The sequence below is a fragment of the Mustela erminea genome, chromosome 4 (assembly GCF_009829155.1).
Source record: "Mustela erminea isolate mMusErm1 chromosome 4, mMusErm1.Pri, whole genome shotgun sequence".
NCBI lineage: Eukaryota > Metazoa > Chordata > Mammalia > Carnivora > Mustelidae > Mustela > Mustela erminea.
This window is the reverse complement of record NC_045617.1, coordinates 121,745,085-121,763,356: the sequence shown is the minus strand read 5'-3', so window position 1 is coordinate 121,763,356 and position 18,272 is coordinate 121,745,085. Positions and strand designations below refer to the sequence as shown.

Genomic DNA, 18,272 nt, shown 5'->3' with positions numbered 1-18,272 from the left:
TCCACTGTGGCCCCTCCTTTCTGGCTTATAGCCCTCTGGCCGCAGCTCTGCTGTTTGTTCAAGCAGCTTGTCCTGGAAATCAAGGGGAGGGAGAGAGAACCTGCTAGAATGCAGGGGACCCAGGGAGGCTGCTCACCCCAAAGGGCGTAGGACCCTCTGTCCTTCCTGTTTACTCAGACACATTCCAGGGATCTGTATCCTCGGGGCTGTCACGCCATGAGACATCCCACCCTCATCCCCCCATTAGACACAGACATACCCCAGAGTTGTAGGGGTGGGGACAAGGGGATGACATTAGGTCTGGGATCCCATCCCCGCCCCCACCCCAGAGCCAGCTATGTCTTCAGTGCTTGGTTCTCTGATACACTGGCCCTACGGAAGCCAGTTTCCCCAAATTCTCTGTCATGAGCCAGAAAGGCAGCCACCAATCCTTCAACTCCCTCCAAGTTGTTTATTTAATAATAAAAAAGAAGATAGTACATACACATAAACCTGATCTCCTACCACCACCCCTCCTTTACTCCCAGTGACTAGCTCCAAAATGTAAAAATGTCCCTCGTCCCTCCTGGGGACTTAATTCCCACCTCTACCACCCTCCCCAAAATAGAGAAACAAAAGAATAAAGAGTGTGTAGGCGGCCACCCACCCCCAAACTTCATCTTACTCAATACCCTCAAACAGAGAAGCAGGAATTAGGGGTTCAGAGAAATGAGAGGAGCCCTATATTCCTAAAAGGGGGTAAGAAGAGAGGTGAACCCACTCGTCTCCAAGTAAGTGCTTAACCCCACACCCTGTCTTTCCTTTACCAATTGCCCCAAGCCCAGGGATCAGAGAACTTGGAAAACCCCACTTGGTTGCCCCCACCTCCCACCACCCCCCAGCTCTAAGTCAGTGTGAGTTGCAGAGGGTCAGGGGTGACTGAGGTAGAGAGGCTGGTGGGAGGCCTGATGGGCCTGGCTGGCTGCAGAAGCTGGCAAGGGGCCACCTGTGGAATTGCCTGGGGTGGAAGCTGGCTGTTTTCGGAGCGAGGGGGGCACCGTGGAGGTCTTGATGTGAATCACCCTCGTGTCCATGACCTCACACTCGATCTGCATCATCTCCTCATAGTCCCCTGGGGCCCCCCGGCCTGACAGTGTCTCTGTGAGAAGGAGGGAGGGCAAACAGAGGAGAAAAGTAGAGGGGGACAGGGAGGGAGGGGCAATGGTGAGGAGGCAGATCCGCAGCAGGAGGTCAATGAGAGGTAGGGATAGAGTTGGCACAGGGAGAGGAGAGGGGCAGGAAAAGAAAATGACATTGATGAGTGACAGAGAACACATATGACGGAGGTCACAGGGGAGAGGACATCAAGAGAAAACAGGAGGTGAGAATCTGGCAGTTCCCAGCCTATCCCCTCTGCCCACACCTACTCGCGGGCCCTCCAGGGGACAGCCTGCACCCTTGTCTTCCTCCCATGTCTCCCGAGCTCTGTTTTTCTCTCCATCCATTTCCTGCTTCTTCTCATCCAGGAGTCTATTCTCTTTTTGGAACAGCCCACTCCCTCCATTTCCCCCTAAACTCCTCATTGTTGGGTCTATGAGAACCTTCCCTTCTTCAGTTTCAGGGCCCCTCTCCAGACCCAGCACGGAGAGAATTACCATTGGGAGCCATGGCAGGCATCACCAGGGACATCTTGGGCCGAGAGGTCTTGTTGTGGCTGATGGCAGGGAGCAGCAAGTGGTCCTGGAAAACAAAGGGGTCAGGCTGGGAGGCTGGAGGAAGAGACATGGACAGGCTCCCCAGGCCTACTCTAGAGCCTCCGCCTGAAGACAGACTGCTAGAGAACCCAGGGTGACAGGGAGGGGGCAAGGAGTCACTCACCCTTCGGAAGGACACAACATAAAATGTGTCTTCTCGTCGGTCAATGGCGTCCAGGAACTCTGGCTGCGAACGGTCTGGGTGGCGATACAGCTGCAGCTGGCCCACAGAATCCCTAGCCAGGTGGGGAACAAGCATTTGGGAGGAGCCCAGCCTAATGCCCAGGTCCCGCTGGGGAAGGCGGGAGAGGAGGAGAGAAAAAAACAGGAGACCCCAGGGGATGAGGAAGGCATAACGCCACTGGTGGCAATGATGATGCACACAGGACAGATTCTGGGAGTTTAGATCTCTCGAGTGAAACCTCCCTTAGTGACAGACAAGCACCCCCATCGACTCACCTCGCTGGGGGCCCGGGAGGTTGGGTGGGGACTGCCTTAACTGGAGGTGACTTCCGCAGCTGAGACTTCTGGAAGGAGAAGTATCTAAGAATGTGAAGAGGGTGAAGGCAAAAGGGAAAGAGAGACGGCCCCTGGAAGCTGATGCCACCTCGCACCCACCCCTCAACTTACCCAGATGATCCCTCAAGCCTCCACAAAAATCCCTAGGACATTTAGTCTTCCAGTGGGCCTTCCTTGAGCCAGCCCTAGCCCTTCCTACCTGTCTCTCCTGGGCTCTCTGGGGAATCTTCCGCCGGCCTCTCTGGTGGCGCTGGACCCAGCCGCTCAGCTCATCAGCAAGCCTAGGGAAGCAGAGGAGGGACAAGGCTCCCACTGTCCCTGCCTGCACACAGCAGAGGGAAGGGAGGGCATAGAGGGCTGGTGCTTCAGCACTCAAACCGGTCAGGCCGCCCGCAGAGGGGCCCCTGCCAGGAATCCCCCGCACCTCAGGGACTCGGTTCGGTTGAAATGCCGGCAATCAGAGGAGAGGAAGAGCTGGTCCAGGTCTCTCAGCAGCAGCTCCTTGGCACCCCCGGGGAAGGCTGTCAGGTTTCTGGAGTGAGGGAGGAAAGGGGCGATGACTGGAGGCTGTACCCTTCCACCAGCAGAATCGGCCATGATGGTAAGAGAATTCTGGCTCCCCTCAAAAAGAAAGTGACTTTTGAGGGAAAGATACCCTCAGCACTGCCCAAAGACAGGGCCCTCTCCTCACCTGAAACTTGGCCGGCCTGGAGCGCTAGGCTGGGTCTCCTCAGGGCCCAGGGAAGAACCCTGGAGGGGTTCAACTCCCTGAACTGGCTCTTGCATTGAGAACTCCAGCAAGTGTCTCCGGGGCTGAGGCTCCTCTCTGCTCATCCGAGGAGAGATAGGAGCCGTAGGAGGCTCACTGATGCTGGGGATAAGGAAGGACAGACAGGGTCTGAGGAGTTCCGGCTGGATGGAGGGGCTGCTTAAGATCCTGGGCTCTGCAGACAGTCCGTTTGGGCTCCAGGCTATTCTATAAGAGTGAATCCCCTCATGTGTGAGATGGGAAGGTGAACCATCAGTACCTCAGAAAGCCAGGAAGCCCGAGGAACTTGGTAAGCACTTCAAAGGGACTATTTTTGTGAATCTTATCAGCACCATTGGCTCCAGGTGAGGACACACGATTTGAGAGAAATGATGGGAGAGAGAAGGGACTGGCCGGACGCACTGTTGGTGCTGAGGACACCAGTGTCGTCTGTGCATAAGTGCGATGAAAGGCACTGTGCCAGGAAGGCAGCGGGGACGGTGGGCTCCACCCTGAAGCTTCTTGGGGGCAAGGAAGGTCTCACCTGACAGGTCCAAAGTTGAAGGCAATAAAGAGAAGGAAGACCATGATGCAGACCACCTTTCTGTTTCCAGACCCCAACTTGAGCTCGCTGTTCTAAGGTGCAGAGAAAGGGCCGAGAGAGAGGGTAAGTCTTCCCAGAGGAGCGGGTATTCCCACTGGCCTCCCGGGACAGAGCAGCTCACCTCAGCCAACAGGGCCTCCAGCCGCCGCCGGAGGGCAGCGTTTTCCCGGCGGAGCTGCTGGTTGTCAGCCAGCACGGCCTGCAGCCGAGCCTCCAACCCCTGCAGATACTCTTTCTTCTTCCTCCTGGACTGGCAGGCGGACTCCCGGTTCTTGATCATTCGCTGCTGCCGCTTCAGCAGCTTTGCCTAGGGTACCGAGAGGGCCAGATGGGCAGGAGAGGGGAACTATGCATCCCGACCCCACTGCTGACGCTGGCCACTCTCCTGCCTTCCGGTCCTCTACCTACACAGCCAGAGAGGGGTTGTTCCTCTCTGCTAAAACATTTCCAGAAAGAGCCTTTTTCTCAACCACTCCATGCTCCTGGCCCTCAAGAGCTGAGAGAAGTCAGACTACAGGAAGAACTTCCTCCATCCTGGTTCCTGGTGGAAATTCAGTTCCTTTCCTTGCATGGGGAGGATCCTCCTTTCACCTAGTTCTCCTTTTTAAAGGCCCACAGCTTAACTTTAATATAATTAAAGAACACTTTACCTGGTTTTTCCCTAGGAAACAGCCTCCCTCTACCAACCACTGCCACAATCATAACACAGTATGACTCCCCTGCCTTAGATTTTACGGACACCATTCCCATTTCTCCATCTACAGTGACAGCAAAACTAAGGATCCTAAAACTACATAGAGTTGATGCTGACACTCATGTATGAACTGGGATCCACTTGACCTTCAGGATCATTTTATGAGTTTGCTTCCTCACTCTTTCTGTTCCCTCCTCATTCCACAATTTTCTCGCCCCCGACAGACTTCCCTCCTCCCTTCCCATTAGCTAGCCTTACCCGTCTCCTCCCCAGTACTTACATCCACTTCTGGTGGGCAGGAGTTCCCAGGCATAGGAGCTGGAACAATGCTCTTCCTCTCAGGCCTTGGAGCAGGGGGTGCCGGCCCCTCAGGCTGGACCCGAAGAGCACCTTGGATGAGGACAACTGGGGAGACTGGGGCAAGTGAACAAGAGGTGAGAGCTGTAGAGCAAAGTGGAGTTCTTGTGCTCACACCCGCACCTGAGCACTCATGGGTTGGGAGCCTTAGTGGCTGCAAGCTCCCCAAGAAATTCAGCCCAGCACCTCCTTGCCTTCTTTAGTACCTGGCGGCGGCTGGACAAGGGGCTGCAAAAGGATGGTGGTGCTGGGAGGCACAGCTCTGGGTGGCATCGGGACAGTGGTTATCACCACAGGTTTGGGCTGCAGGGGTGGCTTCCGGGTGGGCAGGGCTTTGCCTGAAGGAAGGGGAAGGAAGGAAGGAATGTCAGGACGTGAAGCTTCTTGCCAGGGATCCCAAGGTGTCAGGAGGCCCCATTACCTAAGAAGCCATCAGAGGGTGGGCCCATGCTGATCTGGACACCTCCAAATGGGGGGCCCAGGACATCCTGCAGGAGACAGCCTTGAGGGGACGGTGACTCTGTCTTCACTTCCAGTACCTCCTCTCCTATAAAAGCCTGTGTTGGGCATTCCAGAAGATATGTGAGTCAGGAAGAGTGTCAAGGAGAAGGAGCTGAAAAAGAGAATGCTTTCATACTTCTGAGAGTCGGAAGGAACTCACTGAAGTGTGTGGAAGGAGAAAGAAAAGCTGATGCTCACCTGGTTGGGGGACTCTGCTGAGAGCAGGGAAGCCTCAGAGTTGATGGAGGAAGATGGAGAGACAGGTTCTACCTTGGTCTGGACATCTGTGGGGGGTCAGGATGAGACAAAATTTTGGATATCAGATAAATGCTGAAGGAGAAGAGGATTAAGATTAAGGATTTCTCCTTGTACCAGAAAATAAAGCTGGCCCTAGGCATGCAATCCCTAAGGAGGAAGAACCATGGGCTGCCAGAAACCATCACCCGACCCTGTGCTGACAACAGCTAAGTCCGCATTTCTGCCCCACAAATACTATGCAGGAAGTCACTGCAATTCATCCATTCTACCTCATTCTTTCTGCCTCCTTTTGACATCCAAATAGCCTCAAATAACTGCATCAGGTCCTGCCTCTCCGCAATCCACTCTCTCTACTCTGCCACCAGAGTCATCCTAATCACATTGCTCTCCAGATTGACTCTTCAGAGGTTCCCACAGGCCCACAAGATAAAAGCTAAGAGTCCCTTAGCAGGGTGCCCCCAGGCCCTGTAGCCTCTGCAACTTCTTGCCATTTCCCACTCCCTCCTCACATCCAGTCTGAAGAGATGTAAGTTCCCTAGACACACACACCCACCTCCACATTCAACCATTCATCTTCTGGCTAATCTCTTTAAGTCCTTCAAAACTTGGCTCAGGAAACCCTTCTTCCAGGAGCACATCCCTGATCCAGCCCCCATCAGGTGAGGTGCCCCTCTTCTGAGCTTTTGTGGGACCCTGTGATGTCTATCCTGGAATTCCCACACCTTCAGTAAATGGTGCACATCTTTCCCCTCCCATCACACTCCAGGATTCTCGGGTCATAGTGGCGCTCACAACCTTTTCATCTTTGCATCCCTGGCACCATCTAGTATACATGGTATGGAGTAGGTGCTCAGTAAAGGCTTACTGTATAAACATGTAAGAGGAAATAAACTTGGCAACACTCAAAAATAGCACAAAGAATATTAATTATAGAATCTAGGAGTTGGGTATATGGTATTTCAGTTCTTCTATATGTTTGAAAAATTTTCTAATAAAACATTGGGGGAAAAATAATAAATATGCCCTAAACTCCATTAGTTTCGTTGTTGTTGTTGTTTTTAAATGCAAGGCAATAGGAAGTTAAGCCATACAACAAGATACTAGGGATGAGAAAAAGAAAGAAAAAACATCCCCAACTCTTCAGGGTTGCCTTTCCTGTGGTTTCCTAAAATTCTCCCTCCCCTTCCTGGCCTCTTTCCTGGTCATCCGCCATTTCCCCTCCCTACCTTTTCTTCCCTGTCTTGTTGTCTGCATTCCTTCCCCCATCTAAACACACACATACTCTGCCTTAGTAAAGCCTGGGGGTGGTGGCAGACTCTTATTACCTGAGGGGTCATCAGAGGTGGGACCCACATTGATCTGGACAGTTTCAAACAGGGATGTTGGATCATCTCCTAGGAGGCAGAGTGGGGGCGCCAAGGACTCTGTCTTCACAACCAGCACCTCCGCTACACCAGAGGCCTAGGTGAGAGTGGGAGGTGAATGGGGGGGGAACGGAAGCAGCGGCACAGAAAAGAAAAAAAAACAAGGGAAGGTGTTGAGAGCAAGAGCAAGAACAAAAGCTTTAGAGCTTACTAATTATTTGACATTCTGGTTTGAATGGTACTAAGTATCTCCCAAAGCTGTCTCAGGCCCCTCATTTTCTCTTCCTACTTTGTTCTTGGGAGGGTTGATGAAGTCCCATGATTTTAAATATTGCCTTAGATGGACAACTTGGGCAAGAGCAATTCTAGAATTCTCAGCAGTCAGCAGCTTTCTTCTTCCCAGCCCTACCACGGCTGCCACCTATCTCTGTATATTAAAAGACTCCTTGTTTTTTTTTTAGACAACCACAGCAGAGACACACATAAAAGGAGGATACTAAAGAATTCAAAGGCACCACAACTACTCCATGACCTATAGCACACAAAATTTCTCAGCATCTATGTGTGAAGGGAATGGAACACAGTCCCTGTCACAAACAGTAGAAGGAAGGAGATGGCTCTCACCTGGCTGGAGGGCTCTGTGGAAAGACGGGATGATTCAGAACTGAGGGAGGAAGAGGAGCAGGGGGAAGATGGCTCAGACTTCACCTGAAGATCTGGAAGAAAAGGGTTAGGGAATCATCAGGAAGCAGAGCCTGAGTAGTCCAAAAAGTGTCTAATGTCCAAAAAGTGTCCAGGATCCCCTCATCTGGGGCAAAGGGGAAAGAACACATAAAGGACTGAAGGAGAGACGAGTGCACAGGCACTTATGAAGAGAAGATATAAAGATACAGGGAGTTCTGTAGTTCCTGTGGAACAGTGGAAAGAGGGTTTTGGAAGGATGAGGGAATCACAAAGGAGATAGATATAGATACAGATATAGATTCCAATTGTTTATCTGAGAGAGAGAGAGAATGGGGGTGGGGCAGAGGAAGAAGTGGACTCCCCGCTGAGCAGGGTGCCCGATGCAGGCTGGATCCCAGGACCCTAACGATCATGACCTGAGCCAAAGGTAGACATTCAACCAATTGAGCCACCCAGGCGCCCCTCAGAAAGGACATCTTACCTGGGAAGATAGGCAGGGGGTCCCAAGGTGGCTCAGGGGGACTGACATCCATCCCCACATCCAGGGAGCTGCTGCCAAACTGAATAAAGGAGGGCATTAGACAGCAAGAATGTGAAGAATTTAATAGCTCCATAATCTCTGGTCTGGGGCTAAGTCCTGGCTCCAGGGCAACTACCACCCGCCAAAGGTCTAAGACAAGACCGGGGTAGCAATACCGGGACATCCTGCTCTGGGCAGCGGAAGAGCTGCGTCTGCTCCTCGGCCACATCATCCAGGCCAGTGTACAAGGTGCTGTCTGCAACGCAAAGTGTCAAGGGGGTCGTCTGTCGGCCCAGCCTACAGATCCACACACAGCCCTGGGCCCATCCCTCATTGGCTCGGCTCAGCCAGACCTACAGCCCGCCCACTTGAAACGTGATACAGCCGGAGAACTTCAGCCCCTCCTTCCCCCACCCCGGAACAACTCGACGTTTCCGCGGGGAGTAGAGGTCTTTCCCAACTCCCGCATCCCCCGAAAGCACAACGCGGCCCTCTGCTCCGCCCTCCTTCGGGTAATGGATTCAGTATTTGCCCAGCCTTCTTCCGTGGACCTCCGCTTCCTCCCTGCGTGCCTCAGGAGCACAGCATGCCACAGCCCTCCTCCCTCCCCGAGGCCTCACTACGCAGACCCCAGTCCTCCGGGCTCAGCAAGTTGTCCGTGAAAAAACGTGTTGGGTCCGCAATCTCGCTGAGGAGCATCAGTTCCGCCATCTTTCGCGCCCGCCCCCCAACCATGAGACCGTTCCCAAGGCCCGCCTCTCCCCATCACCAACTAATGGGTTGACTCTTTAAAAAAAGGGGGGTCGTCCCGGAAGCTCTACCGACCAGTAAGAGACCTGCGTGCTGAGTACATGAGGAGGCTGGACAGGCCCGGCCAATGGGAGCGCGGCAGGAGGGGAGCTGTCACACTCAACCGGGCCGTAGAGTTTGCGCATGCGCCGAACGGGAGCCAGTGAGAAAGCCTGGGAAGTGTAGTTCCCGGGATTTAAAGGCCCGCCATCTCCCTAGTCAGTCCTAACTTTAGTAGTTTATGGATCTTGCATTATCTTCGGATATGGATAAGCGCCCTCCCCCGCCCCAAAGTAGCACACGTGATCATATGGTTTTTTTTTATTGGTGAAGAAGTGAAAGAGGTGCACTGAAACCACTGCTACCTCCCTAGGAAGGCTAAAGCTGGGAATGGGACATGGGCTGAAACCCTCCATCTGGGTCTCCTCAAAATCTCACAGCATAAACCACAATTCAAAGGTTCCTGTCTCTTTTAAAATTTTACTTTTAATCAGCCAAACATCTTGCGCAGACCCTGAGCCAGACCTGCATCTTGTTTTTTCCCCTGAATGATCACCTTTCCCAGCTCTTCCTGGGCTGCTCGGTTTTTTGGGTCTACCTCCAGCACCTTCCTGAGGTCAGCAGTTGCTTTTTCAAGGTTCCCAAGGGCAGCCTGGGCAACCCCTCTTCGGTACAAGGCCTTTAAATGGTCAGGTTCCCGCTCCAGTGCTCTGTCACAGCTCTGGGCTGCCAACTGGGGCTGCCCTAGCAACAACTGACAGGCGGCCAGGTTGGCATGAAGAACAGTTCGTTCTGGAGGGCCAGGTGGAGGTAAAGTCAGCAGCAGCCGAAGAGCCCGTCCATAGCATCTGGCAGCCCCTTCAGGGTTCCCAGCTCGAAATAATTCTGTGCCCCTTGCACGTTCTTCCCTGGCCAGGGCTTCCTTCTCACTGGCATCCAGCTCCCAGGAGTCCCTGCCCTGAGTGAAGGAGGCCAGTGTGAGCCTGAAAGGAGATTCAGAGTGCTCAGAGAGCTGAAGCTCTGCCTCCTCACCTTGACACATGGACTCCAAGCATTTCTCTATGAGTTCCCCCCAAGTCCCCTCCCTCCACGGGCCCAATCCCACAGTTATTTCTGTCCAGCCCTCTGGCAGGCCTGACCCAAAAGGAAACCCAAAAGCCAGTACCCGGCAGCAGGAGCCTAGCTTGGGTTTGTCCAAGCCATGGCCACGGATTAAGATCTTCTTAACAAAGCTCCCATCGGGGCAGTACCAGAGATCGGAAGCTTGAAGGGGCTCTGGTATCTCACTGGTTGATCCATAAGACTTAGCAGAGTCTCCTTGAAGTCCAGCTGCCAGTTTTTCAGTCCCTTGAGGTTTCTTTAGAATTTGGCTGGCTGGATTTGGGCTCACTCTCAGCTCAAGGATTTCAGTAGGAGGGCCTTGGGGCTGCTGGCTAATCGGAGTAGTTGAATCAAGGTTCTCCTGGGGTTTCTTTTCCCATTGTTGTTGGGGTCGCGAGGTGTCCTTCTCTCCCATTGGATTGACTGGTGGCGTCTCCATTTGGCTGCCTGGTCCTTTCCACCCGGGGTGAACAGTTTTGGCCGAATGGGAAGATCAGTTTCAGATCAGCACCTGAAAAGAAAACCAAAACAATGCTAATAGCCGTATTCTTATTTAGATTCCCTCTTCTTCCTCTCCCGTCCTTCTGGGACCCAGGCCCCCAGTCCTCAGTCTTTTTTTTTTTTTTTCCTCCAAAAATCTCTGTCGGGCTCGAGCCTTCTCCGGTCCACCCACGAACTAATCCAGACCTAATCCAGAACTATAAATTCCACAAATCCCTGCGGCTCGGGTAGCCGCCCCAACTACGGGAACCGGATCGAGTCAAAAAATACCTAGGCAGTCAACTCCTAGCCTGGTGGCAATAGATGGACCATTCGAATCACCTCTCCTTCCGAAGCTAAGTGCTTCCTAAGTACAGTCCTCAGAGTCTTGCCCCAGGCAGAGAGGACGGCCGAGGGGCATCTGGGGACAATGACAGCTAACGCAGGAGCCCGCCAGGCTGCGAATCTAATCAAATTCCTGTCAGCCAATCCGGAGGATGGAGAGGGCTGGTTGGCCCGCCTTCTGGACTTGACATCACTTCCCCCCCCCCCGTCGCCACCCCCCCCCCCGCAACCGGGAAGCTCTAGGCCTTAGTAACCGATCCTGGCCGAATCAAACCGAGCTAGGCGGGGTCCGACCGGCCCCGTTATTGAGACTAAAAGTCTGGAAAAGTCCTGGAATGAATGGGATTGGGGTTCATGAGGGCGAGTGAGCGGATGGCGGAGCTGGTGGCGAATGACAGCGGTAGCAGTCTTTTTTTTTTTTTTAATTTATTTTCAGCATAACAGTATTCATTGTTTTTGTACCACACCCAGTGCTCCATGCAATCCGTGCCCTCTATAATACCCACCACCTGGTACCCCGACCACCCCCCCCCCGCCCCGCCCCTTCAAAACCCTCAGATTTTTCAGAGTCCATAGTGTCTCGTGGTTCACCTCCCCTTCGAACTTCCCCCAGCTCCCTTCTCCTCTCTATCTCCCTGTGTCCTCCATGCTATTTGTTATGCTCCACAAATAAGTGAAACCATATGATAATTGACTCTCTGTTTGATTTATTACTCAGCATAATCTCTTCCAGTCCCGTCCATGTTGCTACAAAAGTTGGGTATTCATCTTTCTGATGGAGGCATAATACTCCATAGTGTATACCACATCTTCCTTATCCATTCATCCGTTGAAGGGCATCTTGGTTCCTTCCACAGTTTGGCGACCGTGGCCATTGCTGCTATAAACATTGGGGTACAGATGGCCCTTCTTTTCACGACATCTGTATCTTTGGGGTAAATACCCAGTAGTACAATGGCAGGGTCATAGGGAAGTTCTATTTTTAATTTCTTGAGGAATCTCCACACTGTTCTCCAAAGAGGATGCACCAACTTGCATTCCCACCAACAGTGGAAGAGGGTTCCCCTTTCTCCACATCCCCTCCAACACATGTTGTTTCCTGTCTTGCTAAATTTGGCCATTCTAACTGGTGTAAGGTGATATCTCAATGTGGTTTTAATTTGAATCTCCCTGATGGCTAGTGATGAACATTTTTTCATGTGTCTGATAGCCATTTGTATGTCTTCACTGGAGAAGTGTCTGTCCATATCTTCTGCCCATTTTTTGATATGATTGTCTGTTTTGTGTGTGTTGAGTTTGAGAAGTTCTTTATAGATCCTGGATATCAACCTTTTGTCTGTACTGTCATTTGCAAATATCTTCTCCCATTTCATGAAAGAAATTGAAGAAGACACAAAAAGATGGAAGACCATTCCATGCTCTTGGATCGGAAGAATAAACATTGTTAAAATGTCTATACTGCCTAGAGCAATCTATACTTTTAATGCTATTCCGATCAAAATTCCACTGGTATTCTTCAAAGAGCTGGAGCAAATTATCCTAAAATTTGTATGGAATCAGAAGAGACCCCGAATCGCTAAGGAAATGTTGAAAAACAAAAATAAAGCTGGGGGCATCACGTTACCTGATTTCAAGCTTAACTACAAAGCTGTGATCACCAAGACAGCATGGTACTGGCATAAAAACAGATACATAGACCAGTGGAATGGAGTAGAGAGCCCAGATATGGACCCTCAACTCTATGGTCCAATAATCTTCGACAAAACAGGAAAAAATATACAGTGGAAAAAAGTCTCTTCAATAAATGGTGCTGGGGAAACTGGGCAGCTATATGTAGAAGAATGAAAGTGGACCATTCTCTTACACCGTACACAAAGATAAACTCAAAATGGATAAAGGACCTCAACGTGAGACAGGAATCCATCAGACTCCTAGAGGAGAACATAGGCAGTAATCTCTTCGATATCAGCCACAGCAACTTCTTTCAAGATATGTCTCCAAAGGCAAAGGAAACAAAAGCGAAAATGATCTTTTGGGACTTCATCAAAATCAAAACCTTCTGCAGAGCAAAGTAAACAGTCAAGAAAACAAAGAGGCGGTAGCAGTCTTTATTTCTGAAGACCCACAGGCCCACCTGTGCTACTCCTTATCCCTGTGTTCCGGGCTCCCCGCCAGAGCCATCCAGCCTGCTCTTTCGCCGGTTCAGTCCCGGGTGCTGCAAGAGAAACCCTCAAGCCTCTTTCTCCCCAGCTGCCTCTGCTCCTGGGGTCCCTGAAGCTTCTCCTTACCTGTTCCCTCATATTCATCACTGGCTCTCACGTCTTTTTCCTCAGGAAGTCTTAGTGCTTTTCAAACTTTTATGTGCATTCATATCACCTGGGGAAATTTAAATCTCAGGTTCTGATTTAGGAAGTCTGGAGTGGGGTCTATAATTTTGCATTCCCTCCCTTCCTGCCTCCCTCCCTCCTTTCCTTCCTTCCTCCCTCCCTCCCTTCTCTAAAGTCTACTTTATTCAGATTTCTTACTTTCTGTCCAATGACCTTTTTATGTCCCAGGATCCCAGGATACCACATGCCATTTAATCATGTTTCCTTAGCTCTTCTTGACTTTGAGTTTTGTCTGCCCTATTTTTCCAAACTTTTGTACTTCTCAAGAGATGCTCTTTTACTCAAAACCTTTTTAAAATTCTTTATTTAAGTTCAAGTTAGCCAACATTTACTGTATTACCAGTTTCAAGGGTAGAATTTAGTGATCCATTAGTTGCATATAATACCCAGTGCTCATTACATCACTTGCCCTCCTTAATGCCCATCACCCAATTACCCCCTCCTCCCACTCCCTCTCCTCCAGCTCTCCTCCTCAGTTTGTTTCCTACAGTTAAGAGTCTCTCATGATTGCCTCCCTCTCTGTTTTCATCTTATTTTATTTTTCCTTCCCTTTCCCTATATTAGTCTGTTCTGTTTTTTAAATTCCACATGAGTGAATTCATATGATAATTGTCTTTTTCTGACTGACTTATTTGGCTTAACACAATACCCTCTAGTTTCATCCACATTGTTGCAAATGACAAGATTTTGTTCCTTTTGATGTCTGAGTAGTATTCCAGTGTGTGTGTGTGTGTGTGTGTGTGTATAATTTCTTTATACATTCATTTGTCAGTACACATCTGGGATCTTTCCATAGTTTGGCTATTGTGGACATTGCTGCTATAAACATTGGGGTGCGAGTGCCCCTTTGAATCACTATGTTTGTGTCCTTTAGATAAATACTTAGTAGTGCAATTGCTGGTTCTAGGGTAGATCTGTTTTCAACTTTTTAAGGAACCTCCATACTGTTTTCCAGAGTGGGTGCACTAGTTTGCATTCCTACCAACAGTGTAAGAGGGTTTCCCTTTCTCCACAACCTTGCTAACCTGAGTTATTAACTTTAGCCATTCTGACTGGTGTGATATGGCATCTCATTTGATTTGTACTTCCCTGATGCCAAGAGATGTTGAGGATTTTTTTCATGTGTCTGTGGGCCATTTGTTTGTCTCCTTTAGAGAAATGTCTGGTCATGTCCTCTGCCCATTTCTTGACTGATTGTTTTCTGGTTGTAGAGTTTGGTAAGTTCTTTATGGATTTTGGATACTAGCCCTTTATCCGATAGGACATTTGCAAATATCTTTTCCCATTCTGTAGGTTGCCTCTTAGTTTTGTTGACTGTTTCCTTTGCTGTGCACAACCTTTTTACCTTGATGAAGTCCCAATAGTTCATTTGTGCTGATTCTGCATTTCTAACAAGCTCTTGGATGGTGGTGCTGCTGATCCACGGACAACACTTTGAATAGTAGATTCTAGAATAACTCATCCCATTCTTGTCACCTTTGCTCTGTGCCCCTTCAGTTTGTACTATATTTTACATATATAACTGGTAAAACCTGCCCCACTAGGTGTGTCAGTGGAAAACTGGTCCTTCTACTCCTCTAAAAGATGTAGGTCCCTTTTGTGATTCAGCCTTGCTTGACTAGCTCCCAGCACAGGCTGAGCTCTTCAGGAAATGAGAATACTGTTCTTAGTACATCACTTTGGCTCCTTCTTCAGTTGGCTCTCTAATTACCTGCCATTGTGCCCCAGACTACAAGGACCATGTCAGGACAGCTGGAAGGGGAGGTAGTTTCATCAGTACAAACAGAATTATGTCAAAATAGCCCTCTTCCTCTTTTGTACTGAGACTCAAGTCACTAACCTAGACTTTTCCTCAAGTTTTATTTCTAGTTTCTGTGTCAGAATAACCTTAGTCCACACTACTACCTCTTCCCTTATGGCTAAATACTGTGATTCTTATAATCCCTGATCTCCTACGGAAAATTAATCTACCTTTTTTCCCTCTCCTTTCCCCTTTCCATTTCAAGGATTTTTTGAAAAGGCAGGACATCTAGAATGAGTCACAAAATCTTTGATTGGACCCTAATCCCTGGACAAAGTTTGCTAATTTGTATGGTGTGCCTTAACTGAGAGGGCCACTCTGATGACCCTTCAAAGTTCAGCTTCTCTCAATGAGAAGAATCTGTACTCTGTTAACTCTGTTACTGTACTCTGTGCTTTGTAATGTTCTCTTATTTTTTGTGTGTATGCTTCAGTTCCAAAAGACTCTGCAGGGCAGAGGCCTTTTCTCAGTTTCGTTTGTGTCATCTCATTCATTCATTCAACAAATACTTATTGAGGACCTGCTCTGTTCCAGGCAGCACGCTAGGAAGTGGGAATACATATAGGAATGAGACTGACACAGTCCCTGCTCTCAGGAAACTTCGAGTCTGGTCAAGGAAATACTAATTACGGTGGCATGAAGAAGCCTGAGATGCTATGAGAGTGGATGAAGGATTAAGGGATATTCCTTGGGGGTGAGACATTTTTGCTACTATTCAAAGAATGAGTTAGAATTGAATCTCAGTTCTATATAGACCCCGTACTGAAAACCACTGAATTAAGTGGTTGACTGTGTCTCTTCAGGTGATCACTTGTCACCTGACAATAAAAACACATACAAACATAAGCACATAAACTCCTAAAAAAAGTAATCCAAACCACCCAAAATGAAAATGTTTTTATTTTTTAAATAAATAAAATTTGAATTTCATCACAATGAAAACACAGAGTTTAGGTTTTAGGTTTTATGAAAGAGGACTCAGACTCATCAGAGGAGAAATCCATAGATCTTTAGATTACCCCAGGTTTCAAATTGAGAAACAGGAAGGGACCAAGATATGGAGACTCAGAAATAAGGCAGGGAATTGGTTCTTCCACAAAGTGTTGCTGCATACAATGTTCACAATAGCCAAACTATGGAAAGAACCTAGATGTCCATAAACAGATGAATGGATAAAGAAGATGTGGTATATATACACAATGGAATACTATGCAGCCATCAAAAGAAATGGAATCCTGCCATTTGCGACGATGTGGATGGAACTAGAGGGTATTATGCTTAGTGAAATAATCGGTGAAAGACAACTATTGTATGATCTCCCTGCTATGAGGAAGTGGAGATGCAACGTGGGGAGATTGGGGGTTAGGAAAAGAATAAATGAAACAAGATGGGATCGGGAGGGAGACAAACCATAAGAGACTCTTAATCTCACAAAACAAACTGAGGATTGCTGGGAGGAGGGGGTTCGAGAGAGGGGGTTGGGGTTATGGACATTGGGGAAGGTATGTGCTATGGTCAGTGCTGTGAAGTGTGTAAACCTGGTGATTCACAGACCTGTACCCCTGGGGCTAATAATACATTATATGTTTATTTAAAAATTAAAAAGCAAAACAAACAAAGCAAAACAAAAGTGTTGCTGCATAAATATTAACTGACTCACTGCCTGCTCTCTTCTGGTTCCCTGCCCCTTGAGCCTCATTCTGCTGGGGCTCAGCTCTTTAGGGATAGTCACCGAGGAATCAGGAAGAAGCAGGGAAGCAAGCTAGGAGGATTATATTCCCAGGCCTGAGTAGAGAACATGGGATCTGAGGAGGACATAAAAAGAGGATGACAAGTGAAAATTTGCTTACCTGTTAGGGTAGAACCTTGGATGGGGGAGTGAGGAAGGAGCAATGTTTCCTTTCTCTTTCCCCTAAAGATATGAGAATGAAGTGGAAGAAGAGCAGCCTTGAGGGAAGGAGATTAGGGTTAGGGTTAGAGTTAGGGAACCTTCTTATCCAAGTGACTAGATTCAATCCCAACCTCCTAATACTAGTGACCTCTGTTCTCTCTCTTCTTTTGGTGTTGCAAGGACAAAGCCTCTCCAACACCTAATTCTATGGATGCTTTGGGACAGGACTTAGCCCTGTGCCTGTTTAAGACATTTCCCCTGCCTCAGGTGAGAGGGATGAGGGGTGGGGAGCAACACACAGGAACCTCTGGAAAGGGAATGTGATTAAGGAAGACTCTGTGTTAAGAAAGTCAAAGTCAAAGAGACATCTGGGATAATGGAAGGACTTGGGGGTGGGTGTCACTGCCTCTGCTATGTGATTATGGACAATAAACCCTATGTGAAAATGGACAATAAACCCTATGCAGGAACAATTCTCCCTTCATCCAAGTCATTGTAGGAGGCATTTAATGCTGTTGATCATTCTGAGGCAAATCCCCATATTTGACAAGTTTCTAAGGATTTACCTATAAATGTTTTAAAATCTCACCTGGAGTCATTTCCATCCATCCGTCCTTCTTTCTGAGTCACCTCCTTCCAAGATGGCTCAGAGGATCTGGCCATATTCTGCTACTCTCCTTGCCCTATCCGAAAAGGGCATTTTGTGTGTGGGTTTTTTAATTGAAGTATAGTTGACACACAATGTTACATTAGTTTCAGGTATTTGATGTAATGGTTGGACAGGTCTAAATGCTATGCCATGCTCACCACAAGTGTAGAGACCATCTGTCTCTCATACAACTATTAAAATAAGGCTGACCATATCTCCTTTTATCCCTGTGACTTATTCATTCCATAACCGGATGCTTGTATGCCCTGCTGTCCTTCATAAGCTTTGCCCATCTCCTGGCCCCCTCCCCTCTGGCAACCATCAGTTTGTTATGGGTCTGTGTCTGCTCTATGGGGGCATTGTTTTGCCTTTATCAAAGATCTAACCTGATGGCACAAATTGAGAAGAGGTTTAGGACCTGGTGCAAGATAATTTGTGAGCTGGTGGTTGTTACTTCTTGTCTCTACACACACAAAGCATGTGACACCTGTCCTTTAAATGGGTAAAGTAAGATTCTTATTCATTCACTAATCTTTACTGAGTACTCAGAATTTATCAGTGAAACATGGAGATACAAAAAGTTGAAAATAGAGCTACCCTATGACCCAGCAATTGCACTACTGGATATCTACAAGACACAAATGAAGAGGTTCCTGGCTGGCTCAGTCAATTAAGTGAGTGCCTTCAGTTCAGGTCATGGTCCTGGGGTTCTGGGATTGAGCCCCATATCTGACTCCCCATTCAGCGGGGAGTCTCCATCTCCCTCTTCTCCCTGCTCATGCTCTGTCAGTATCCCTGCCTCTTTCTCTCAAATAAAATCTTTCAAAAAATTTTTTAAAAAACACAC

The 18,272-nt window shown here is 48.8% G+C and overlaps 2 protein-coding genes across 5 annotated transcripts; both read right to left on the bottom strand.

The window, feature by feature from the left end:
• Positions 1–431: 431 nt before the first annotated feature.
• On the bottom strand, positions 432–8,850 carry ATF6B (activating transcription factor 6 beta). 4 transcript variants are annotated; one of them, XM_032340806.1, is made up of 18 exons: positions 8,808–8,850; positions 8,159–8,238; positions 7,944–8,022; positions 7,403–7,494; positions 6,740–6,875; positions 5,355–5,440; positions 5,077–5,212; positions 4,862–4,993; positions 4,579–4,739; positions 3,726–3,911; positions 3,545–3,636; positions 2,944–3,123; positions 2,677–2,784; positions 2,452–2,533; positions 2,193–2,260; positions 1,858–1,969; positions 1,635–1,719; positions 432–1,138 (listed from the first exon to the last, which is right to left on the bottom strand). In XM_032340806.1, exons 1-18 carry the CDS (start codon positions 8,833–8,835, stop codon positions 909–911), a joined length of 2,073 nt encoding a protein of 690 aa, XP_032196697.1. In that variant the 5' UTR covers positions 8,836–8,850; the 3' UTR covers positions 432–908. The 4 variants fall into 4 exon arrangements, with proteins under 4 accessions (XP_032196697.1, XP_032196695.1, XP_032196696.1 ...); XM_032340804.1 differs by lacking the exon at positions 8,808–8,850 and adding an exon at positions 8,612–8,786; XM_032340805.1 differs by lacking the exon at positions 8,808–8,850 and adding an exon at positions 8,612–8,786 and having other exon boundaries at positions 4,579–4,712.
• A 230-nt stretch (positions 8,851–9,080) lies between these two features.
• Positions 9,081–10,834, bottom strand: FKBPL (FKBP prolyl isomerase like). Its single transcript, XM_032340816.1, has 2 exons — positions 10,644–10,834; positions 9,081–10,383 (listed from the first exon to the last, which is right to left on the bottom strand). The coding sequence occupies exon 2, from the start codon at positions 10,309–10,311 to the stop codon at positions 9,262–9,264; it is 1,050 nt and encodes a 349-aa protein (XP_032196707.1). The 5' UTR covers positions 10,312–10,383; positions 10,644–10,834; the 3' UTR covers positions 9,081–9,261.
• Positions 10,835–18,272: the final 7,438 nt, after the last annotated feature.

Coding starts and splice junctions, on each gene's coding strand:
- FKBPL (XM_032340816.1), bottom strand. CDS start 10,311: ATGGAGACGCCACCAGTCAATCCAATGGGAGAGAAGGACACCTCGCGA.
- ATF6B (XM_032340804.1), bottom strand. CDS start 8,717: ATGGTTGGGGGGCGGGCGCGAAAGATGGCGGAACTGATGCTCCTCAGC. Junction 8,239..8,611: donor GCTGAGCCCGGAGGACTGGG/GTCTGCGTAGTG, acceptor TTTGCGTTGCAG/ACAGCACCTTGTACACTGGC. Junction 1,970..2,192: donor CCTCCCGGGCCCCCAGCGAG/GTGAGTCGATGG, acceptor CCACCTGGCTAG/GGATTCTGTGGGCCAGCTGC.